Source organism: Phalangium opilio, unplaced genomic scaffold (assembly GCF_054372755.1).
Source record: "Phalangium opilio isolate 3A_F unplaced genomic scaffold, DU_Popi_V2 ptg000209l_1, whole genome shotgun sequence".
Lineage (NCBI taxonomy): Eukaryota > Metazoa > Arthropoda > Arachnida > Opiliones > Phalangiidae > Phalangium > Phalangium opilio.
In genome coordinates this window covers 19,208,815-19,234,974 of record NW_028324217.1, presented here as the reverse complement: position 1 = coordinate 19,234,974, position 26,160 = coordinate 19,208,815, and the positions used below count along the sequence as shown (strand labels likewise).

The following is a 26,160-nucleotide window of genomic DNA, read 5'->3' as shown; positions in this document are numbered from 1 at the left end:
TAAAAGGACGGAAATATAATGCGAGAAAAACTGCTATGTTTTGGGAAAATCGTTGAATTTTTGGGGAATTCGATAAATGATAACGGTAAATTTTGGTAAATGCCGTCAAATTATTCTTGAATTTGATAAATCTGAAGGACAATATTTTGGAAAAGGTGTCAAATTATTCGGGAATTTGATAAATGTGAAGGACGATATCATGGAAAAAGGTGTCAAATTAATCTGAATTTTATAAATCTGGAGGACGTTAATTTGGAAAAGGTGTCAAATTATTTGGGTGTTTGATAAATGTGAAGGATGATATTTTGGAAAAGGTGTCAAATTATTTGGGAATTTGATAAATGTGAATGACGATATTTTGGAAAAGGTATCAAATTATTTGGGAATTTGATAAATGTGAATGACGATATTTTGGAAAAGGTGTCAAATTATTTGGGAATTTGATAAATGTAAAGGACGATATTTTGGAAAATGTGCCAAATTATTCGGGAATTTGATAAATGTGAAGGACGATACTTTGGAAAATGTGCCAAATTATTCGGGAATTTGATAAATGTGAAGGACGATACTTTGGAAAAGGTGTTTACATTTATCAAATTGCCGAAAAATAGGCACTCTTTCCAAAATATAGTTGCAATGACTTCCAAAATATTGATGTTGACGTTTGATAATTGACCAATAGTTGGTCGCCTTTTCCAAAATATTGCTGAAATAACTAGACGCGTTTTACAAAATATTGAAATAAATTGACGCCTTTTCCAAAATATAGTTGAAATAAATTGACGCCTTTTCCAAAATATAGTTGAAATAAATTGACGCCTTTTCCAAAATATAGTTGAAATAAATTGACGCCTTTTCCAAAATATAGTTGAAATAAATTGACGCCTTTTCCAAAATATAGTTGAAATAAATTGACGCCTTTTCCAAAATATAGTTGAAATAAATTGACGCCTTTTCCAAAATATAGTTGAAATAAATTGACGCCTTTTCCAAAATATAGTTGAAATAAATTGACGCCTTTTACAAAATATAGTTGAAATAAATTGACGCCTTTTACAAAATATAGTTGAAATAAATTGACGCCTTTTACAAAATATAGTTGAAATAAATTGACGCCTTTTACAAAATATAGTTGAAATAAATTGACGCCTTTTACAAAATATAGTTGAAATAAATTGACGCCTTTTCCAAAATATAGTTGAAATAAATTGACGCCTTTTACAAAATATAGTTGAAATAAATTGACGCCTTTTACAAAATATAGTTGAAATAAATTGACGCCTTTTCCAAAATAAAGTTGAAACAAATTGACGCCTTTTCCAAAATAAAGTTGAAATAAATTGACGCCTCATATATATTGATGTTGACATTTGCTAACTGCCCAATAATTTGCCGCCTTTTCCGAAATATTGTTGAAATAAATTGACGCCTTTTCCAAAATATTGATGTTGACATTTGGTTCTTTTTCAATAATTTGTCGCCTTTCCCAAAATATAGTTGCAAAAAAACTAGACTCCTTTTCTGAAATATTGACGTTGACATTTGCTAATTTCCCTATATTTTGACACCTTTTCTCTACGCCTTTTATTTCAATTTTGTTTTACAAAAAATCATATTTACCAAGGATTTGACACATTTTCCCAAAAATAATGTTGAGTGAATTAAAAAAAATCCCGAATAATTTGACGGTTTTTTTCAAAATTTACCGTTATCAATTATTGAATTCCCAAAAAATTCAACGATTTTCCCAAATCATTTGAGTTTTTCTCGCATTTATATTTCCCTCCTTTTATCAGAAATAAATGTTTCCGTAAGCTTAAAAAAATCCATAGCTATAAAACTCCGGCGCGAGTCCGGCAATTTTTCACAGACCTCCTCGGCTTATTTTGCAAGATTGAGTGCAGAATGCGTTAAGCGGATAGCGGCTTCAATGGCGGTAAGTGCATGGATTTTAAAATTTTCAAAAATTTTTTTGACCAACTTGCGGCGGCCAAATAATTTTTTAACTATTTTTTTCGGACTCCTCATGGTCCAATTAACTAGAAACCATTGTTAGTTGGGTGGGTCACGTAAAGTGCAATCCTACCCCCCACTTTTTGAATTAAAAAACTAGTCCAAGCAATTAATAAACTGGTTTTGGACCAGAGGAAGTGTGCTATTTCCCAGACTGGACTCACGGCGCCCGTCGTTCCTTCATTTCGTTGTAAAACACTTCTTTAACAAGGTAATTGTTATTTATTATTATTATTTTTCTTCAATACTTTCTGAACATTATATTTTTTAGAATTTATCTCTTAAAACAACAATTTATCGGTCTATTTTCATATTCCCTTATCGCGCCAAAGCCCCAACTCACTCCTAACGGTTTCGCGGTTAAGCCTTGGTCAAAATATTGATGGAAAATTATGTTCAAACAAAAGACAGTTTTTGGAACATATGAACGCGTTCGCGAGTTGTAATTGAAGAGTTACGTTCATGTTAAATTGACTATATAAGTTAACTAAAAACATCAAAATCTTCACATTAGACTTATTGAAGCAGAGAGACTACAGGTAGAATTATCCTTGAAAACCCATTGTAAACTTAACAGTTAGGGTAACCCTCGTTGTGAACGAGTATCTGAAAATTTTAAGTTAGACCTCAACCGTTTATCCACGTCGTGCATGACAACCCACCCCATCCCAAACACACGGTGTTCACGTAAACGTCACATTGTTGACTTTTTGGACTACTGCATTCAAATAGCTAATAAGAAAGAATTTTCGTGACTTGTTAAAAGTATTAGTTTTTGGTGTCCGCTCCTATCACGTTCCCTCTTGCGTGAGTTGCGTCTTTAGGGGAAAACACGAGTGAAACATCTACACCCTCCTCTTACTTGGAACAAAGAGGGTCTACCCTCTTTGCTTGGAAGTACAGTAGGTTTACTCCTCACAGACAGTAGTTTTCGTGCTATTTTGCACCATTTAAGATTTTTTATTTTGATATACATGATTTGCAGTTTTAGAGGAATATAGACAGTTTCAATGTAATTTTGGTCTTCAAAGTGAGAGCTTTACAATGTTTAATTAGAAAAAATAAGTAAAAGTAATAAACTTAAGCCTTTGCCCAGAATGGCATAAAAAGTTTGACTTGGCTTGTCTCAGTTTGAAGCTGATTGTCGCTAAAATGTACTGTACACGTCTCTAGAGAAGGTTTCGAAATAAGACAAGTCAAAAACCAGTTTATTAATTAGTCGGGCCACTTTTTTTTAATTCAAACCCCGAGCCTCACTGGTCCCCTCTACTTTAATAATTCCAACTTAAATACATAGAATAATGGCACTGGTCATTGGGAGTAGTTTAATTATTCAAGACAATGATTTCTTCGTATATGTTAAATTTTCGTTCCATGGTTGATCTAAACTTCGTTGTTTTCTTTTATAAAAGGACTGCTACTTCATGGATTTTTAATAAAATTTTATTTATTACTTTAAAATAACGGGAGCTTTCGGACCGTGGTCCTTCTTCAGCCGATACAATTTCTAATATAATTTCTTATCTATTTTACTAATTACATTTTTGCACCGTAATGTACCCTAGTTTTTTCTCTGATTTATTTTTTAATTTTTTTATTTATTTTTTACTTAATTTTGAATCCCCCCCACCCGTTTATGTTTACATTTCCCTTATCTAAATTTAACTCCCCTCTATCCCTAATATAGATTGCTTCCTTAAAATTTCTCCTGTACCATCCGGTTTCTTGACATAAAACCTTAGTTGAGGTCCAGTTAATTTTATGATTATTTTCTTTTTTTACATGCAATGCTATATATATATATATATATAATATATCGTCCATAAATCTTCGCCATAATTTTACTTGTTTTTTAATTGTCGTTTTTTTTAGTATACTTTCCTCTATATGTTCCATTACCAGGTTGGCGATTGGTGCTGATATTTCTAATTAAAAATAAAACTTTAAAAACAGAAGAATTACTAGGGATAGTAAATAAGATTCATAAAAACATACAATTTACATATGAAGGGGAAACGGACAGAAAATTACCTTTTCTAGACATATTAGTAGAACATAATAACCTTAAGATGACATGCACAATGTATCAAAAACCCACCCACGCAAAACTATTCCTTAATTTTAAGTCATCACACAAAGATAAAATCAAGATAGGTATCCTAAAGTCATTTAAAAATAAAATAGAAACAATATCGGACAAACCAATAGAGGATAAGAATAAATTTAAAAGACAGTTCATAAATAGCGGATACCCAAAACATTTAGTTAATCAAATTTTTAATAACCATGAAGTCAAAAACAATACGATAAAGGAAAAACCAGAATATATCATTTCTTTACCATATATAAAGGGGATTACAGAAAAGACTAGCAGACAACTAAAACTACATAATGTTAATTTAGTAAATAAAACCCAATGCACGATTAAAACAGAACTAATAAAAAACAAACCAAAAACGGAAGAATTGGACAAAACGGGAGTGATATATGAAATAAAATGCGAATGTAATAAAAGTTATGTAGGTCAAACAAAAAGGAAATTAAAGAAAAGACAATCAGAACATAAGTACTGTGTTAAAAACAAGGACGAAAATAATGGATTAGCATTGCATGTAAAAAAAGAAAATAATCATAAAATTAACTGGACCTCAACAAAGGTTTTATGTCAAGAAACCGGATGGTACAGGAGAAATTTTAAGGAAGCAATCTATATTAGGGATAGAGGGGAGTTAAATTTAGATAAGGGAAATGTAAACATAAACGGGTGGGGGGGATTCAAAATTAAGTAAAAAATAAATTAAAAAATTAAAAAATAAATCAGAGAAAAAACTAGGGTACATTACGGTGCAAAAATGTAATTAGTAAAATAGATAAGAAATTATATTAGAAATTGTATCGGCTGAAGAAGGACCACGGTCCGAAAGCTCCCGTTATTTTAAAGTAATAAATAAAATTTTATTAAAAATCCATGAAGTAGCAGTCCTTTTATAAAAGAAAACAACGAAACAATGATTTCTTGTTCAAATAAGGGTTTGGATATTCATCTATATTTATGGTTATTATTATTTTCAGGCGAGTTACGATCAGCTGCAAATTACCCATAATACTAGAAAATAGAGATTGAAGTACTCGTCAACAATATGTCTGACCCCTTACTAAAATATTGGATGATAAATAGGTAGATATTACATGAATTTCACGTGATTGTTACCAAGTACAAGTGAATATTACGTGACACAACGTGTCAATGATTATCACTTCTATTTGAGAAGTATTTCATTAGTGAATACCAGCTCTTTAAAGTGTCACGTTAGATGGCTTTTCAAAGTCAAGGTGATTCATGAGTGACACTCGCATCACTTATATATACCCATGGATATCGGTCACGTTCAAGGCAAAGTCTTTATGAAATGAGGGTTCCTGATAGCAATATCAGGTGAATAACATCCAAAAATCACTTCGGGGCTCTGTCGATACTGTTTGTTAAGAACTCAGTGAGCGCATGTCGGATGAATATCTGACAACAAATAACACTTCATTATGATTTATGTCAAGTGCATCTCAGATAAATAATGGGTGACAAATTATCATTTATGTCAAGTGCATCTCAGATAAATAATGGGTGAAAAATTATCATATATGTCAGGTGTATCTCAGATCAATAATGGGTGACAAATTATCATTCATGCCAGGTGTATTTCAGATCAATAATGGGTGACAAATAATCATTCATGCCAGGTGTATTTCAGATCAATAATGGGTGACAAATTATCATTCATGCCAGGTGTATTTCAGATCAATAGCGACTGATAAATTGCCATTTATGTACTGAGGTTGGTGAATATTACACATTCAATTTTCACCAGAGATATACCAGCTGCACTCGTCAGAAACATTCAAGAATTAATGTGAGGTCCGCGATTCATCCAAGAATCTCCAACATATAAACCATAGTGAATATTGGGGATTCGATATTCACCCGAAATTCAGTAACTGATATATGTCACACACTTAAACGAATTAATGTTTTAACATTTATGTTTGGTGTAACCTTTGGTGTTACTCAGTTGAATAGCGAGTGATAAATTATCTATTATGTCAGATGTCTCTCAGATCAATAAGGAGTGAAACATCAGTTTTGACAGGTGTATCACAGATCAGTAGCGAGTGACAAAGTGTCATTTATGTCTGGTGTATCTCGGATCACTAACGAGTGATAAATTATCATTTACGTCTGGTGTATCTCGGATCACTAACGAGTGATAAATTATCATTTATATCTAGTGCATCTCAGATCACTAACGAGTGACAAATTTTCATTTATGTCGGGTGTATCTCAGATCACTAACGAGTGACAAATTTTCATTTATGTCGGGCGTATCTCAGATCACTAACGAGTGACAAATTTTCAATTATGTCGGGTGTATCTCAGATCACTAACGAGTGGCAAATTATTATTGATGTCGGGTGTATCTCAGATCACTAACGAGTGATATCACTTAGATCAGAAGTAACATATGCTTAGATCAATAGCGAGTGATACATTATCATTTATCTCAGGTTTATCTCAGATCAATAACAGGTGATATCATTTGTGTCATTTATTCGGCCCTATCTTGGTATGATAGTGCTTCCTTAAGTTCGTATTATAATAGAGATTTTGAATAAAAATGAAAGATAAGATCAGAAGTCTTTTTCATTAAGTTTGTTAGCTGAGAAATAAATATATTTTTTTCGTTTTAATTATCATTTAAGCATAATAACAGATGACCAATTTCGTAGTATGCCTTATTTTACATTTTCCATAATGATACATAAGCCAGTATCTCGTAATTGAATGAATCGATCATTGCGTCCTCGGATTTCTAAATCAATCGTGGATATCGAAGCAATGTTCAATAATCGTTAAGTGCAGCCACTTGACACCGTCCATATTTTTCGAAAACCGCCAACATGCGGGGTTTCGTTTGAATGGGACATTTGAATTATGGGTACAGCCGAATGGGGGAGAACCATCGTGTGTCATTTATATTAGGTGTATTTCAGATAAACTAGTGATATAATATCAACTATTTAAGGTGTATCTCAGGTCTATCGCAAGCCACAATTTGTCACTTTTATCAGGTGTATCCCAGGATGCAAGAGATAATTTGTCACGTACGTCGGGTCAATAACGGGCGATTATTTGTCATTCATGTCGGGTGTCTTTCGGGTCCATGGCGAGTGATTATTTTTCACTCATCTCGGGTGGCTTTTGGGTCGATAACGGGTGATTATTTATCATCTCGGGTCAATAACGGGTGATTATTTTGTCATCTCGGGTCAATAACGGGTGATTGTTTGTCATCTCGGGTCAATAACGGGTGATTATTTGTCATCTCGGGTCAATAACGGGTGATTATTTGTCATCTCGGGTCAATAACGGGTGATTATTTGTCATCTCGGGTCAATAACGGGTGTTTATTTGTCATCTCGGGTCAATAACGGGTGATAATGTGTCACTCATGTCGGGTGTCTTTTGGGTCAATAACGAGTGATTATTTTTCACGCATGTCGGGTGTCTTTCGGGTCAATAACAGGTGATTATTTGTCATCTCGAGTCAATAACGGGTGATAATGTGTCACTCATGTCGGGTGTCTTTTGGGTCAATAACGAGTGATTATTTTTCACGCATGTCAGGTGTCTTTCGGGTCAATAACAGGTGATTATTTGTCATCTCGAGTCAATAACGGGTGATAATGTGTCACTCATGTCGGGTGTCTTTTGGGTCAATAACGAGTGGTTATTTTTCACGCATGTCAGGTGTCTTTCGGGTCAATAACAGGTGATTATTTTTCACGCAGGTCGGGTGTCTTTCGGGTCAATAACAGGTGATTATTTGTCATCTCGAGTCAATAACGGGTGATAATGTGTCACTCATGTCGGGTGTCTTTTGGGTCAATAACGAGTGATTATTTTTCACGCATGTCGGGTGTCTTTCGGGTCAATAACAGGTGATTATTTTTCACGCATGTCGGGTGTCTTTCGGGTCAATAACAGGTGATTATTTGTCATCTCGAGTCAATAACGGGTGATAATGTGTCACTCATGTCGGGTGTCTTTTGGGTCAATAACGAGGGATAATTTTTCACGCATGTCGGGTGTCTTTCGGGTCAATAACAGGTGATTATTTTTCACGCATGTCGGGTGTCTTTCGGGTCAATAACAGGTGATTATTTTTCACGCATGTCGGGTGTCTTTCGGGTCAATAACAGGTGATTATTTGTCATCTCGAGTCAATAACGGGTGATAATGTGTCACTCATGTCGGGTGTCTTTTGGGTCAATAACGAGTGATTATTTTTCCCGCATGTCGGGTGTCTTTCGGGTCAATAACAGGTGATTATTTGTCATCTCGAGTCAATAACGGGTGATAATGTGTCACTCATGTCGGGTGTCTTTTGGGTCAATAACGAGTGATTATTTTTCACGCATGTCGGGTGTCTTTCGTGTCAATAACAGGTGATTATTTGTCATCTCGAGTCAATAACGGGTGATAATGTGTCACTCATGTCGGTTGTCTTTTGGGTCAATAACGAGTGATTATTTTTCACGCATGTCGGGTGTCTTTCGCGTCAATAACAGGTGATTATTTGTCATCTCGAGTCAATAACGGGTGATAATGTGTCACTCATGTCGGGTGTCTTTTGGGTCAATAACGAGTGATTATTTTTCACGCATGTCGGGGTCTTTCGGGTCAATAACAGGTGATTATTTTTCACGCATGTCGGGTGTCTTTCGGGTCATTAACAGGTGATTATTTGTCATCTCGAGTCAATAACGGGTGATAATGTGTCACTCATGTCGGGTGTCTTTTGGGTCAATAACGAGCGATTATTTTTCACGCATGTCGGGTGTCTTTCGGGTCAATAACCGGTGATTATTTGTCATCTCGAGTCAATAACGGGTGATAATGTGTCACTCATGTCGGGTGTCTTTTGGGTCAATAACGAGTGATTATTTTTCACGCATGTCGGGTGTATTTCGGGTCAATAACCGGTGATTATTTGTCATCTCGAGTCAATAACGGGTGATAATGTTTCACTCATGTGGCCGTCTTTTGGGTCAATAGCGGGTGATTATTTGTCACTCATGTCGAGTGGCTTTTGGGTCAATAGCGGGTGATTATTTGTCACTCATGTCGAGTGGCTTTTGGGTCAATAACGGGTGATTATTTGTCACCTCGTGTCGGGTGACTTTTGGGTCAATAACGGGTGATTAATTATCTGTCATCTAGGGTCAATAACGGGTGATTAATTATCTGTCATCTAGGGTCAATAACGGGTGATTAATTATCTGTCATCTAGGGTCAATAACGGGTGATTCATTATCTGTCATCTAGGGTCAATAACGGGTGATTAATTATCTGTCATCTCGGGTGATTATTTTACATCTCGGGTCACGTATGTCGGGTGTCTTTTGGGTCAATAATGGGTGATAATGTGACACTTATGTCGGGTGTTTTGGGTCAATAACGGGTGATTAATTATCTGTCATCTAGGGTCAATAACGGGTGATTAATTATCTGTCATCTAGGGTCAATAACGGGTGATTAATTATCTGTCATCAAGGGTCAATAACGGGTGATTAATTATCTGTCATCTAGGGTCAATAACGGGTGATTCATTATCTGTCATCTAGGGTCAATAACGGGTGATTAATTATCTGTCATCTCGGGTGATTATTTTACATCTCGGGTCACGTATGTCGGGTGTCTTTTGGGTCAATAATGGGTGATAATGTGTCACTTATGTCGGGTGTTTTGGGTCAATAATGGGTGATTATTTTTCACTCATGTTGGCTGTCTCTTGGGTCAATAACGGGTGATTATGTGTCACGTATGTCTAGTGAAAAATGAGTGATCAGGTGTCACACAGGTTTATAACGAGTGATAATATGACTCTTATCACAAATGACAATCAAGTGTAAGTCACGTAATTTTTACGTAAACGGTCAACGTGAAATATAAATAAATAGCAGGTCTATATTGGACTAATTTTAGGCAATAATTGGAGGTCTATTTTTGGGTAAGGGGACGAAGAGTTCTTGGCTGCCGTTGAAAAGGGCCAAATGAATGAAGTGGTCAGTTTGTTAAACTATGGTGCCGATATCCACTGTACTAAGAACGGCAGAACCGCGTTACACATCGCTTGCGATAATGGAAAATCCGATGTGGCATTGCTTCTTATTGAAAGGGTTGCTGATGTAAATGCGACTACATACGGTGAAACACCGTTAATGAGTGCTTCCAGGCATAATCTACTCGACGTGGTTAAGTCTCTTTTGGATAAAGGTGTCAACATCGACGCCGTTGATAAAATGGGAAAAACGGCATTACAATTGGCTTGCTTTTATGGATACTCCGATGCGGCATTGCTGCTCATTGAAAAAGGTGCCAATGTTAATCAGGCTGATGTAGATGGGACAACACCGTTAATGAGTGCTTGCAGCACTGGTCTACTCGACGTGGTTAAGTCTCTTTTGGATAAAGATGTCAATTTCGACGCCGTTGATAACTGGGGAGACACGGCATTACAAGTGGCTTGCGATAATGGAAACTCCGATGCGGCATTGCTGCTTATTGAAAAAGGTGCCGATGTTAATCTGACTGATTCAGATTTGGGGACAACACCCTTAATGAGTGCTTCCAGCCGTAATCTATTCAATGTGGTCAAGTCTCTTTTGGAAAATGGTGTCAACATCGACGCCATTAATCAAAATGGAGAAACGGCATTACAATGGGCTTGTGATAGTGGAAAATCAGATTTGGCATTGGTCCTCGTTGAGAAAGGTGCCAATGTTAATCTGACTGATGCAGAAGGGACAACACCCTTAATGAGTGCTTCCAAGAGTAATCTAGTCGATGTGATCAAGTCTCTATTGGATAAAGGTGTAAACATAGACGCCGTTGATGAAAATGGAGTAACGGCATTACAATGGGCTTCTGATTATGGAAAATCTGATTTGGCATTGGTCCTCATTGAGAAAGGTGCCAATGTTAATCTGACTGATGCAGAAGGGACAACACCCTTAATGAGTGCTTCCAGCAGTAATCTACTCGATGTGGTCAAGTCTCTTTTGGATAAAGGTGCCAACATCGACGCCGTTGATGAATTCGGAGAAACGGCATTACAATGGGCTTGTGATAGTGGAAAATGTGATACAGCATTGCTGCTTATCGATGAAGGTGCCAATGTTAATCTGACTGATGTAAAGGGGACAACACCGTTAATGAGTGTTTCCAGGCGTAATCTACTCGATGTGGTCAAGTCTCTTTTGGGTAAAGGTGGCAATATCGATGCCCTTGATAAAAAGGGAAAAACGGCATTACAATGGGCTTGTGATTATGGAAAATGCGATGCTGCATTGCTGCTCGTTGAAAATGGTGTCAATGTTAATCAGGCTGACGCAGAAGGGACAACGCCCTTAATGAGTGCTTCCATCCATAACCTACTCGATGTTGTCAAGTCTTTTTTGGATAAAAGTGTCAATATCAACGCTTTTGATAGAAGTGGGAAAACAGCATTACAACTAGCTTGTGATTTTAGAAGTACCAATGCGGCGTTGCTGCTCATTCAGAAAGGTGCCAATGTTAATCTGGCCGGTGCATATGGGACAACACCGTTAATGAGTGCTTCCAAATGGAATCTACTCGATGTTGTCAAGTCTCTTTTGGATAAAGGTGTCAACATCGACGCCATTGATAAAAAGAGAGACACGGCATTACAATTGGCTTGTGATTATCGACAATCCGATGTGGCGTTGCTACTTATTGAAAGAGGTGCCGATGTTAATCGGGCTGACTTTAATCCAACGAGACTGTTAACGAGTGCTATCCAGCAGGATCGAGTCGCTGTTATCCAGTCTCTTTTGGATAAGAAAGGTCTCAACATCGACGCCGTTGATGAAAATGGAAAAACGGCATTACAATTGGCTTGTGAATTAGGAAAATCAGATGCGGCATTGTTGCTCATTGAAAAAGGTTCCAATGTTAATCTGACTGATTCAGATGGGACAACACCCTTAATGAAGGCTTCTGAGTGGAATCTGGTCGTTGTGGTTAAGTCTCTTTTGGATAAAGGAGCGGATGTTAATGCTAGGAATAACAAAAGTCTTACTGCATTGCATTATGCCACTTTAAATAAAACAGTTGTCTCTGAAATCCCTGAAGAAGGAGATATTCATGATATTGGCGATGTCGATATCTTAAGACTCCTTTTGTCTAAAGGAGCGGACTATAATGCAGTTGACATAAATGGGAAAACACCTTTGGATTTGGCTAGAGAGACTCATATGTCGCGAGCCAATGAAATCATTAACGACTCAGTTGAAAATATTGAAGACTTGAAGGAAGAACTGAGAACACTGAAATTAAAGTTGGAGAATGAAAAATTGCAGGCGGCAACGAGAGAACTTAAATTAAAAGAAGAATTAAGAGAATTGAAGACACGCTCGGTCAATTACTGAAGCAAACGGAGAATGACAATTGGAAGCGACTACGAGAGAGCAGATTGACAAACTGAAACCTAACATATTAAATCGTTATTTTTAGACAGTCTTCGTCTTATGTTTTCGAAAGTTCTCCTAAATTCGTTTTGCAATTAGCTACCTTGAATTTCTGTATTTCGCTGTTTGTTAACCTGTATTTCCTGAAAATTAACATGCAAATCCCGCATTTCATGGAAATTTAAAAAAATAATTAACCACAGTTTCGCCTCAAAATGTACCAATGTTTTCTACAAACTTTTAGAAAAATTATTTCCTTCTTTGAACTCCTAAAATCGCGACGTATGATATCAATAGTATACGAAAAAAAAAAACCTTTTCAACGTTTTGCTTTGAATGGAAATGAAGAACCACGTAGTGTTTCCCAAGTACATTACAATATTACACTACACTTCCTCGGCGAAAGGATATTACCTAACGACAATACACCTACTACCTCATTCAAAAACTGTTGAACTAAGAAATCAGAAGAAGTTCTTAGATACGCTGGAACCTTCTTCTGCTGGAACAAAATTAAACAAACCTCATAAATTCATGTGGTGTAAAATGGCGTAGTCAATTTCTAGAATATGCTCGTACTTTATGCTTTATGTTTCAAACTCATGTCAAAATCCAAAGTTCAATAATATTTAAAGTTAAGATCTCTGAAATATGTTTTGTTTTGCTTTTTTAATGTTTTAATTTAAAGAGAAAACATTTGTTTTAAAATATTACTGTCATTTTAAACTTCGGTAATATTGTTTAAGTTTAAAACTCTGAATTTAGCACGTTTTTTTTTTGCTTTTTGAAAAATCTTTAATTTTAAAGAGAAAACTTTTTTGTAAATTTTTATTATTTGATACTTTTTAAGTAAAAAGTTCGTTGATATTGAAAAAAAAATATATTTTTTTTTTGTTGCAAATTTGTACTTGAAACTTCCATAATCACCTGAATGTAACTGCCAAGAAGTTCTCATTTTCTTTCAAAAAGTTGTGTGACAAAAGCATTATTAAATTTTGCAAGTTGAAAGTGAAATGTTGAATTTTTTATTTTATTTTAGTTAATTTGCATTTTTAACGTTAGGTAATCTACGTTTCAAATGTGATTCATTTCAAACCTCAGTAGAGTTTAGTGTTCAATTGACAGAGTGGTAATTTGAGAAATAAGGCGGTGGCCAGTTAAAAAATTAAATTCTCGGGATGATAGTAGTCCCCGGGAATTTCCCATACTTATTCAGCGCGTGGGAATAATAAGTGGACAGTGACCAGTTTCTTTTATAAAAAGAACGCTTGCACTACACTCGTCACACGACCAAGTTTGAAGTATTCCTTATTTCTCACTCAGACAAATGATATTCCTCGAATGATTCGAATCCTCGCACGGGCGCGTGATCGAGTTGGCTTTGACCAAGTCACTGACCAGGCTGAGAAATTAGGCGCTGGCCCTGGACAAATGTCCACTCTAAAAATTAGCTGAGCCAGTTTAAAAATTAAATGTTTTTAGGGTCTACTGGCCCTAAGGAGACTTAATTAACTAAAAGCTTCCAAGGTTTTAAGTGGCCAGTGTCCACATTTTTAATTAAAAGTACTTTCTCTCTTCTGGCCATATGGCAAGATTTTTTTTAAAAAAAACCTAATTTCTCAGCCTGTCTGTCACTAAACCTTCGTATTAATCGTATTAATATTAATAGCGTTTTCCTTTGGGTCGCAAGGAGCAATAAATGGTAGTAGTAGTTTCCAGCTTCGTTAAAGACTGTTTTTGAAGAATAGGATCTCCTAGTTTTATTCCTCCATGGGAGCGCTCCGCGAGGACCCAAAGGAAAACGCTAGACAACGACGTTTTGGCTAGAAAAACGTTCTTTAATTAAAATTACAGATTTCAAAAAGTTTTCATAAGTCTGTAAAAAGTCATAGCTTATTTGGTCTGTTTGCATTACCCATTCACTCTCTTCGTTGCTGAGAGGTATTAACAGTCGTCTGCTTAGCTAACGCACCATACAGCAGTCACGGCGCTCGTTCATTTCGTTGTAAAACACTTATTTAACAAGGTAATTGTTATTTATTATTATTGTTGTTTTTTTTCTTGAATACTCTGTGAACAATACATTTTTTTAAAAACAACTGTTTACCGGTCTATTTTCTTATTCTCTTATACCCCCCAAAGCCCTACCTCAAACGGGTCTGCGGTTAAGCCTTTGTCCAAACGAGTTCGCGAGTTGTAATTGAAGAGTTACGTCGTTCATGTTAAATTGGGTATATAGAGTAATGTCACCACTGCCTTCTCTAATTCTAGGCCTTGAAATGTACAACAGAAGCATTTTTTATGTGACATTTTGAATTTGCGCATAGTAACCGTTAGATGGCTCTTTTCTGAGGCGAATTTTCGCGATGACGAAAGTAAATTCGTACCGCGCAGTCTCGCATGACGTCACGTCTTTCGCTTATGGCGGACCAGGAAGGGAAATAAGGATTTTTTAAACTGGACTTAATAACCTGGTCCATGACCAGGACACATCGTCTGCTAAACTAGAGAAGTGGATAATTAAAATATTGTAGATAATGTCTGTGTCCGAATTCAGCTCCCAATGAAATCTCTTCCTACCTCTCCAAAGCTTGCTCATTGGGCAATCCAAATCAAACTTAAGGTATTTCATTGGCAGTGGCAGTTTTTGGGGAGAACTTAAGGGCTGTGATGGCTTGAAATTTCCATGCAGACACCATTGACACCTGCCAAAACCAGGGAGTAAGGAACGTTAGAGGGAGCGTTGATCTAATGCTAAAAAACCGTCATACAGTGGCAAATGGGAAAGAAAGTGGGGGTAGGAATTTTTTTCTCCGTTCCACAATTTTAGCTAACGCGCAGGCGCGAGTGGCGTCATTTACTACCGCCAGCAGAGAGAATTTAAAAATTCTCTCTGCCGCCAGCTGCCGCTTCCATCGACTGCTGCCCCACTCACTCTGTTCAACCAACCACTGCCTTCTCTAATACTAGGCCATGAAATACGAATAAAAGGGGGGTGGCAGATAGGATTTCACAAATACCGCTAGATGTCGCTTTTCTGAGGTTTTAAACTGGGGGCAAATTCTAAACTATAGGAAATTGTTAGCAACGACTAAGAGTAATCTGCTAAGTTCGTCTCGAAAAAGAAAGCAAAAAACCGGTCATTAAACCGGTTCATGATGCTGAACGGTTTCAGAGTTCGAAAAATACTAGTTTAAATTTGGTGTATGATTTGACACGTGTCAATGGCGTCTGCATGGAAATTTCAACCCATCACAGCCCTTAAGTTTTTCCCAAAAACTGCCATTGCCAATGAAATGCCTTAAGTTTTATTTGGATTGCCCAATGAGCGAGCTTAGGAGAGGTAGGAGGAGATTTCTTTGGCAGCTGAATTCGGACACAGACATTATCTACAATATGTTAATTATCCACTTCTCTAGTTTAGCAGACGATGTGCCCTGGCCCCCTGGTCAATGGTCATGGACCAGGTTATTTAGTCCAGTTTAAAAAAATCCTTATTTCCCTTCCTGGTCCGCCATAAGCGAAAGACGTTACGTCATGCGAGACTGCGCAGTACCAATTTACTTTCGTCATCGCGAAAATTCGCCTCAGAAAAGAGCCATCTAACGGTTACCATGAACGAAATAGTGAACAATCCAGGACTTAACAGCCGTACCTTTGCACGTACAAACCGAGACATCCACTAGTTGTAACAAGAAGGGGGTGGGAAGATAGGCGGAGGGGATGGAAGTTTGAGAGAGAAAAATAAATTGGGGACAAATTAAGCTGTAATTTCCGGTTTTGCTAACGCCATCTGCGGGTGAATAAATAAAGTATAATACTTGAAATTTTTAAATCTAATGGCGTAACGGTTCAATTTTCTTCAAATTATTGGAATTTGGTCGTAAAATTGTGAAGAATAAGGACTGTGTGTTTCCAAACTGTATCAGTGAGAGCCGGTTTTTACAGCTTACCTCATAGCTCCCTGTTTACATAAAACGCATTCTCTATTTCGTGTATGCCGCTTTCGATAGCCACCCTCTCACGTGACCTTTAATTTTGTCCCTAAAATGACGTAGTTCAGCTGGCGCGAATTTGTCTCAACAGGGGGAAATAGTAGTTGCTTGTTACACATAGTGGACGGGTTTTTTCATTAAAGGCATGTCCTGGATTGTTCACTATTTCGTTCATGCGGTTACTAAGCACAAATTCAAAATGTCACATAAAAAATGCTTCTGTTGTACATTTCAAGGCCTAGTATTAGAGAAGGCAGTGAACCAACAATCACCGTCTGTTGGGAGGAAACCGAGGCTTAATAAAAATGCCAAATTGATTTTGTAACGGTTGTAGGAATGATTCAAGGTATTCGCTTAAAAATATATGAAAGGAATATCCCTCCACGCGTTTCCAAAGCCAAAAACCCAGATAGAAAAATGTAAAATATGGATATTAGCTTCCACTAGCTTCTATTCACTTTCAATAAATTTCAAGCTTTGTTTTAGGTTTGGGAAATGGTTTGAAAACGATGTTTACCATGTCGGGTCTTGTTAAATACTTATAGGTTACTTTAACAATTAAAAATCAACACTTCTTATAGTTAACCATGGCAGAAATTCAAACACGACCTTCCCCTTCTAGTTCAAAGCCGGTTTTTAAATTTGACGCATGCGCGGACACCGCGATGAGACCCCGAGTCAGCGCCAGAGAGAGACGAGTTTAGCCACGAAGCGAATGAACGCGCCTATTCACTTTAACACTCCCTCTCAATTCTCTCCTCCCTGATTACACTTCGTCGTTGCTAACAATTTCCCATAGTTTTGTATTTGCCGCCAGTTTGAAACCTCAGAAAAGCGACATCTAGTGCCATTTGTAAAATCGTAACTGCCAACCCCCTTTTATTCCTATCGCAAGGCCTAGTATTAGAGAAGGCAGTGGTTCTACTATGCAAACGTCATACCATAGAGTAGTGTTGGTAGAGGGGGGAGTAGACTGTGTATCCCTCCCTCTAGGCGCGCTTTTGTACTGTACGCGCCTGGTAGGGGGGATGACACTGAGCTAGAGCTAGATGTCAGTTCTACGTATGCAAACGTCATACCCTTCTATCGCGTACAGTATCCCCTCTTACAAAAGCGCGCCTAGAGGGAGGGATAAACAGTCTACTCCCCTCTCTACCGACACTACTCTATAAGTTTCCTAAAAACATCAAAATCTTCACATTAGCCATGAAAACTATCATCCTGTGTGGTTAGGAACGCGTTAGAACTTAGAAGAGAAAAATCCGGTAAATTGTCAAATGAAGGCCGGGAAATTGTAGATTTGAGACACACCCATTTTTTTTAACGTAACTAGTGTCAATTTAAACATAGCCAGATAAAAGTGAACTTAATAATAATATTAAGTTCTGGTTTTAATTAACCAGTCATTGGGGCTTGCCGCTTCCAAATTAAATCAATTTTCTTGAATATGACACATCTAAAATTAAATATCCAATGCCCTATGTATCAACCCCTTCAGCATTGCCTGTAAACAAGGCTCGTTTAAGTTAAGTTATAGTTTTATTCTAAGTTGGCCTAACGCACCTTCGAATCAAAGCTTACGGAAAAATCAAAGTTAGTTTTCGTTTCCACGTGGTTTCAGATTAAGGCCTTTTCAGACGATGCAACTTTTGACCCAATCACATGGGTCAAAAAGTTGAATCAGTAAAAATTGGTCAGTGATCAATTTTTTATTTCGTGATTCAACTTGTTCAACTTCTGTTCACACGACCCAACTAATTTACAAAACAAAAGTTGACTCATATAAATGTGTCAAAAAGTTGTATGGCATGGAAATTGAAAAGTTTATTTCCAAACGTTTCAGGAACAATGTCTGATCCAAATCTAACAGAACAATTGGTGAGCGCTGCTGAACAAGGAAATAAAGATGAAGTAATTAGATTATTAAATCTTGGCGCCAATATCGATGGCTACAGTGGCGACATCTTCACCGCATTAACTATGGCTTGTTATCGAGAACACCGCGATGTCGCATTTATTCTTATCGAAAGAGGCGCTGATGTCAATGTTGGTACTCGTTTCATGATATCGCCCTTAATGCTAGCTTGCGAAAAAAATCTAGTCGATATTTGCCAATGTCTATTGGACAATGGAGTTCATATTCACAACCGTGACAACAATGGCTTTACCGCCTTGGGATATGCCGCTTTAAATGGTTGCCTTAGCATGGTTATTGCTTTAATTGAAAGAAACGCCGACATGAACGATACCGCAAACGAACTTGGTTACAATGCTTTACACTGCGCTGCCTCAACTAACAAAGCGGATATCGTACATTACCTTATGTCTAAAGGCGTCGATTATAAAGCGGTTGATAAAGAAGGCAATACTCCTTTGGATTTAGCTTCGGAGAAGGGTTACATTGAGATTGTTGACATGATTGAGACCTTCATCTATCAAGATGTAGACTCTAATTCAAATACCGTAGAAGAAACCGCTCGTAAAGTTGCCATAGAAAATGAACAATTGAAAGAAAAAGTTGAGGAATTGAGTAAATCAATTGAGATAAATCAAATTTACGCTGAGCAGAATTATCTGGAATGGAAGGGGAAAATTCAAAAATTGAAGGAAGAGAATGAGACGCTGAAGAGAAAATTGGATAATTTGGAAACGAGTATGATATCGCAACAATCACTTGAGTATTGCAATGGAATTGATGATTCTGTGGTAGAAATTCAAGATTCAGCATCGAATGTAGCAGAGCAATCGTCGCAAACGTCTCCCGGTCCAGGTAGTTCCACTCAAAAAAGGATGCCTGAAGTAGTCACTCGTCTACTTAACAAAATTACCAAATCTTGTATGGAATTTGCCCAGGAATACACCGCAACTACTCCTAAAAAGATTCGACTGCAATTTAATGAAAATATGTAATCATTATCGTTCCTGCTTCTTGTGGTCCTAAGTCTTTGAGTCTTTTTGTATTTTTCATTTATAGAGAATTGAAATGAACATTTAACTTTTTAAGTCAAAGGTTATGTAATTGTGGGGGTTTTTTTTTGGAAGGGTTTTTTTATAAAGATTTTCGTTAGTCATCTTAATAAGGGTTCAAAGGGGAAAATTACAGAAGTGTGTTTAACTTTTTAAGTCAAAGGTTATGTAATTGTGGGGGTTTTTTTGGAAGGGTTTTATATATCATTTTCGTTACTCATCTTAATAAGGGTTCAAAGGGGAAAATCACAGAAGTTTGTTTTAACTTTTTAAGGCAAAAGTTAAGTAATTGTGATTGTTATATCTTCGTTAGTCATTTTAATTAGTGTGATTTTAAACTAATACCGGTCAATTTTCAACTATTTTAATATATTTTTCAAAGCCAAAAATAGCAAAAGTTTTAACTTAACTTTTGTAATGTTGATTTATTTTTTGCATAGATCTTCGTTAGTCATCTTAATTAGTGTGATTTTAAGTTAAATACCGGTTAATTTTCAACTATTTTAACATAGATTTCAAAGCGAAAAATAACAAAAAGTTTTAACTTTTTAAGTCAAAAGTTAAGTGATGTCAAGTTTTTTTGCATGTTTTTTATTATTTTTTGGAGATTTTTATTTCTCAACTTAATTCACGCCATTTTAAATAAGTACAGTTTAATTACCAGCTATTTTGATATATTTTTTCGACAATAAAAATTTAACTTTTTAAGTCAAAAGTTAAGAAATTTCATTTTCTTATCCCTTTGTATTTTTAAATTTCGTTTTTTCATCTTAATTATTCTTCTAATTTTTAAATTAATTCCCGTTCAGTTCCTGCTATTTCAATATTTTTTTCTCTTATAAACTGTATTGATACAAAGTGTGTACCATAAATATTTCAATAAATAACTTAATGCATTTTTCTATAAAGCCTAATATTACAACTTCATGTTGCTTACTTCTGCTTGTTTTTATTATACCTAAAACTAAACTGTATTAAATAAATAAACCATTTAATCATACATAAATCTTTTTACAGTACAATTTAAATAAACCTTCGTTTAATTCTAAGTTATAAGGGGCCGTATAAACACAACGCAATTTGATTACACCATTACAAAAATACGACAACGCGTAAATATTAAACAGAGACCTCAGAGTTCCTCTAATCTACATAAATTAGCAAGTTATTACGAGAAAAATACCTACCTAATTTCCCTAAATATTCAAGGAATTGCATTACAATGATTTCTAACCCAAGTGTCCATTCAAATCGCAGCCAGAGAAACTGTTACCTTAGAGCAAACCTAATAATAGGCTAGTAAAGTTTTCCGCCTTTGCCATTAACCAAGGGCAAATGGAGATAACGGAAAGTAATAAGCACTGTTATGACTGAAAGACTTTATGAAGGATATTTACGACGCGAACTCTCGCTTTCTCCTTAGCTTTGGTCGACCAGTCAGCGCTCTACTTCAATATTACGTGATATCAGAAGGGGATAATAGAAGAAGGATGACGCTCTGTATCCTCTTAATATTCTTTAGTTATGTAACATAATTCTTCTCACGCTCACGCACCTTTTTGTTTGCTCTTCAGCTCATCAAACTTCAGATGGGTATATAATTATCGCAATGTGCGAGGGTGGATTGTTTGGTATTTACTAAATCCTCAGCAATCAATTGTCTTGACGTGGGACAAAAACCCACAAGCGCATGCATGCGTCTTGGCAAATATTTAAGCTCTAATAGAGTAATGATGATGGAACTATTTATCGCGTGTGTAATTCGGTTTGGTAACCTAGCTTGCTCCAAATGTTAAGGGATACACTTCTCTTGAAGAGAAGTATTATATACTTCTGTTTATATTTTATTATTTCTCTCGATTATTAATAGTTAGGCTATTGAGGCATTCGGGCCCTTAGAATATCTGGTTCTTGTATTGCAAATATTGTAAATTTAATTCGGTTTGCCTTCGTACTCGCGCTAGTATCCATAAACGAGTTTTTCTCTAGTATTCCGCTAGGGAAGCAGTAAAAAAGTAATTTTCCAACGTGAATCTCTTTACTGCCTCAGTAGTCTCTTATTTCTATTTGCTTTTAATAGACATTATCTGTGGCGGTTCATTACCAGTATTATAATGTATTCTCCATTCGACGCTAGTGTGTGGTATCTAACAACAAATTTTCTTTTTACGGAAACAGTGTTGCGGCCTAGCTACGGTTTCAACGAAATTGCTTATTTTATTGTCGGCCTCCACGGTTTATTAAAGAAAAGGTCTCGTTATTCCTTGAAAATAATAAATACCACGTTTTTAGTGAATACGGGTAGTTGATATTTTAAGGGTTCCAAAAGTAACTTGAGAAATCCTTTGCATGTCGTCCCTGCTAACCAGGGGTGCGTCAAAAACGAGGGGGTCACAGAAACGAAATCATGAAGTAACAGACGAAAAAATGCCTGGGGTTTAAAAGTTACTCAAATACTCTAAGTTTTGAAGATGAACTACACATTTGCCTCAACAAAAATCGTGATTTTTCCATGAAACATGTCCTTGAAGTTTAATACAGCTTGGGGTTTGCTATCAAACTGACGTGGTTATAATACATTAAGAACGAAACTCCAGGAAGAGCTGTATTTCCGAATGACACTGAAGAAGGTAATAAGTAGAGTTTATAAGGACCGATAAGCTGTGCAAACTGCTACTAATTCCTCAACTTTGGCCGTTTACTTGTGTTTCTGGTGTTAAACAAGCCCGTCATGGGATACAAATAAGGAACTATAGTTGAGGATATCGTGGTTCATTTTTGCTTACAAATAATTTAGTTTAAACATTGGTATCCCTAAGTTTTTTTGTTTAATTGTATTTAGCCAATGTATTGCCGTTTGATTTTTGAAAATGAAAATATATTTCTACCCTCAAATAAAAAATGGCGCATAGCTCTGAAAGCAATTTATCAAATTTAGTGCGTCCCGAGTCTGGTGGAATCTCGGGTATTTGTCGGGAAAAATTCGTGTACTTTTTGGTTTTTCACGCTTTTGATTCTGGCAAATTGAATTGATGCTTATATTATTATAGTGTTTTCCATCAATTTTACTTTGCAAGATAAATAATTTCTATTTTAAATAATTAAATTTGCAACTTGTATTTCTGGCTCAGTCTGGGAAATAGCACACTTCCTCTGGTCCAAAACCAGTTTATTAATTGCTTGGACTAGTTTTTTAATTCAAGAAGTGGGGGTTACTGGTCCTCGGGACCAGTTTATTAATTGCAAATCTATAGGAGAACAAAGGCTGGGACCAGTCCGGAGACCAGTTTATTATTTAGGACACTAGGGGGGGGGGTCACTGGTTCCAAGGACTAGTTTAAAAAGTATCCTTATTTCCCAGACTGACCCCCACCCCAATCCTACGATTTACTCCCATTTAACCCAAACCGTTTCTCCCAATTCCCATATCTCCCAATCCCATTTGACCCAACACTATGTCATTTCCCCCAATTTCTTTTCTCCCAATTCAGCATAAAACATATGTTAATAAATTCAAAGAGAATTTTTTGGTTTTATTAACAATGATATGTTTTACATATTCAGTTTAGTTTGAATTTCCATTTTATGATTTCTAGATATTCAATTGGAGTTTTTCTCCCCGCATCCAGTTCCCTTTTTAGTTGTTTTATTCTTTCCTCCTGAATCTTGTGTTTTCTGTTTGGTGGTCGAACAGGTTACCCCCCATTTCGCCCAATTTAAAACACCCAATTCCCATTTACCCAAACATCATTCAACCCAATTCCCAGTTCTCTTATTCCAATTAACCCAATATTGCATACCCAAAAAGACTCAAATAGAGTAGAATTTGATGGTTTTATTTATTTATTTTTTCATTTCATAAGGGATACACTTACTTGAAGTGTATAACCGCTCCAAAGAGGAAGAGACGTCCTCCTAACCAAACCAAACCAAACCTAACATAACATAACAGTAATGTTTTGGAAAAGACATATTATTTGAGAAGTCAATGAAGCTAAACGTCAATATTTTGGAAAAGGCGTAACATTGTTAAATGATTTATAAAATATTACTAACCTAACTTAACCAAACAAAACCTAACCTATCATAACAGTAACGTTTTGGAAAAGGCATATTATTTGAGAAGTCAATGAAGCTAAACATCAATATTTTAGAAAAGGCGTACCGTAGCTAAATGATTTATAAAATATTATTAACCAAACTTAACCTAACATAACATAACAGTAATGTTTTGGAAAAGGCATATTATTTGAGAAGTCAATGAAGTTAAACATTAATATTTTGGAAAGGGCGTACCATAGTTAAATGATTTATAAAACACGAACTTTCTCGTGGATCTAGCAGAAAAATATAATACATTTAGTAAAACACTTCACATTAATTGGTAGGAAAATTATTTAACCTAACCAAACCAAACCTAACCTAACCTAACCTAACCAAACCAAACCTAACCTAACCTAACCAAACCTAACCTAACCAAACCTAACCTAACCTAACCTAACCTAACCTAACCGAACCAAACCTAACCAAACCTAACCTAACCAAACCAAACCTAACCTAACCTAACCTAACCAAACCAAACCAAACCAAACCAAACCAAACCTAACCTAACCTAACCTAACCTAACCAAACCTTACCAAACCAAACCTAACCTATTCGCATTAAAAATAATCAAAGTCGTTTTGAAAGCAACCCTTTGCAGCATAAAATATTAGCCGAAACCATTCGATTGGGAGAAATGAGAATTGAATAGTTTGGGATAAAAATTCCGATTGGGAAATATAAGATTGGGAGAACTAGGAATCGGAAAGTTTGGGATAAAAATGTATTTTGGGAAACACAGAATTGGGAGAAATGGGACCATACCATGAAAGAAGAGATGGGTCATAGCGACAGAGGAAAAAAGGAACTACGTATTTTTCGCCGTCCCCGTCAGCAACGTCATCAAAACATAGTTTAAGTGAGCCAATAAGATAATTTAAACTTTTCGTTACGTGTTAAAGGGGGGGCTATAAGTCGGACTGAAGTAAAGGCTAACCGTTCTCCATTCCTACTTCTAAAATGAAATCTATCCCTAGTGAAACATACCCCTTTCGGCATTGGATTACATAAATTTTGTCTCTTTATAGTTCCGAATAATGAGAAATCATCGCCGATGATGTATTTATTGCGCGCTAAAAGATCCGAACTTCGAGCAATGCATTCCTTATCCGAAACGCCTGGAAAACCAATGTCTTCGCGAGCATTGATGGGCAGGAAGATAAAACGTAAACTTTTTGGCAAAAAATCTAAGAAAGGCTAACAAATTTGGATGTTAGGTGGCTGGTTATTTCATTTTGTTTTCCACGTATTATATTTTACTATAAACACTATTAGATTATTTTGATGTTATTGTTATTATTAAAACACCGCGGGAATATTTGATTTGTTTGTTTTCTTCTACTTTTTTTTTAAATTTAAAACACTTTTTCAAAAATTATAAAAAAAATATTGTAAAATTGTACGAATGTATATTTTTCTGCAATAAAAGCTTAATAGTGTAACGCAATAAATATAATAATATTCTTTAAAAATTCCTCCGAATAATTCTAAGCCTATTGAATGAAACCTCAAATAGTAAATTCATTTTGAGCAATTTATAATTTCGTATTTCCTAACGTTGGACGAGATAAACAGGGTTGCTGTTTATGGGTCGGGAAAGGTCACGAGGTCAAATAGTGGACTGCTTTCCTTTTTACAACCAAAATTGACGTGCTTGTTTTACGTGTCGGAGATGGTGTGGAGTAGGGTTTCTAAAGACCAAGTCGCGTTAATGGGCTAAAATTGACCACAAAGCTATGAGTAATGAGAAACGCATCATGTTTCCGCTCGTTGGCGATAGATGGCTCGACTATGTAAGTCTTTGAATGGCTAAGCTAGCTGCATTTCAGTTCTTTATAAGACTGGTGGCGCCATCTAAGAGTAGCAATCGCGTATATTGTATTTATAGTTAAAAAAATTAATGCATTAAAGCATGGATTGACTAACGCGTTCCCCTCTTCATTCACCCAATGTATTGGACCAAAACGGAAGTAGATATAGCGCCATCTCTAGGCAAAATAAATCTTTTTGCGGATTTTAAAGATGACGGCGCCCAATTTTGGGCCGGAATAAGTTAACCAATGATATTCCAGCATTAAATTAAAAAAATATATTTTAGTTACCGCCGCCGCCGCATAGTGTCGCATGGCCTTTTTTTCCCCATAATGACGTAAAATACATAAATGCTGTGACGTCAGCAACAATCGGCCTCAATTGCGGGAATTCAACAGTGACTCTATGTATCTCTATGATTCCTCCATGTGTAATCATAGATATATATACGGGTCTAGATACACTTCCCCTCTGTTAGGCCCTTTAAAAAATGCGGAGGTGAGAACTAGCAGTCGACGCTTTACGGCGGGGGAATTAGATCCAAACGCCATCTATTGAGAGTTTCAAGAAACAAAAAAACCAAAAATTCGAATATGGAAAGCGCGGGAAATTCGAATATGAAAAGAGCGGGAAATTCAAATTAGGCTTAACTTTTCAAATAGCTTTACGTATTTTTGATCTCTTTTATACGTGTAATTATGTTCTTAAGTGAAATAAATAGGCTATT

General features: G+C 36.2%; 1 protein-coding gene across 5 annotated transcripts; it reads left to right on the top strand.

Annotated features, from left to right (window-relative positions):
* Positions 1 to 1,171: 1,171 nt before the first annotated feature.
* LOC149621083 (uncharacterized) lies at positions 1,172 to 25,072 on the top strand. 5 transcript variants are annotated; one of them, XM_089855853.1, is made up of 3 exons: positions 1,226 to 2,224; positions 5,086 to 5,162; positions 10,090 to 13,572. In XM_089855853.1, the coding sequence occupies exons 2-3, from the start codon at positions 5,154 to 5,156 to the stop codon at positions 12,517 to 12,519; spliced, it is 2,439 nt and encodes an 812-aa protein (XP_089711979.1). In that variant the 5' UTR covers positions 1,226 to 2,224; positions 5,086 to 5,153; the 3' UTR covers positions 12,520 to 13,572. The 5 variants fall into 5 exon arrangements, 4 of the variants coding, with proteins under 4 accessions (XP_089711979.1, XP_089711982.1, XP_089711981.1 ...); XM_089855856.1 differs by having other exon boundaries at positions 5,086 to 5,191; positions 10,085 to 13,572; XM_089855855.1 differs by having other exon boundaries at positions 5,086 to 5,191; positions 10,055 to 13,572.
* The last annotated feature ends 1,088 nt before the right edge of the window (positions 25,073 to 26,160 follow it).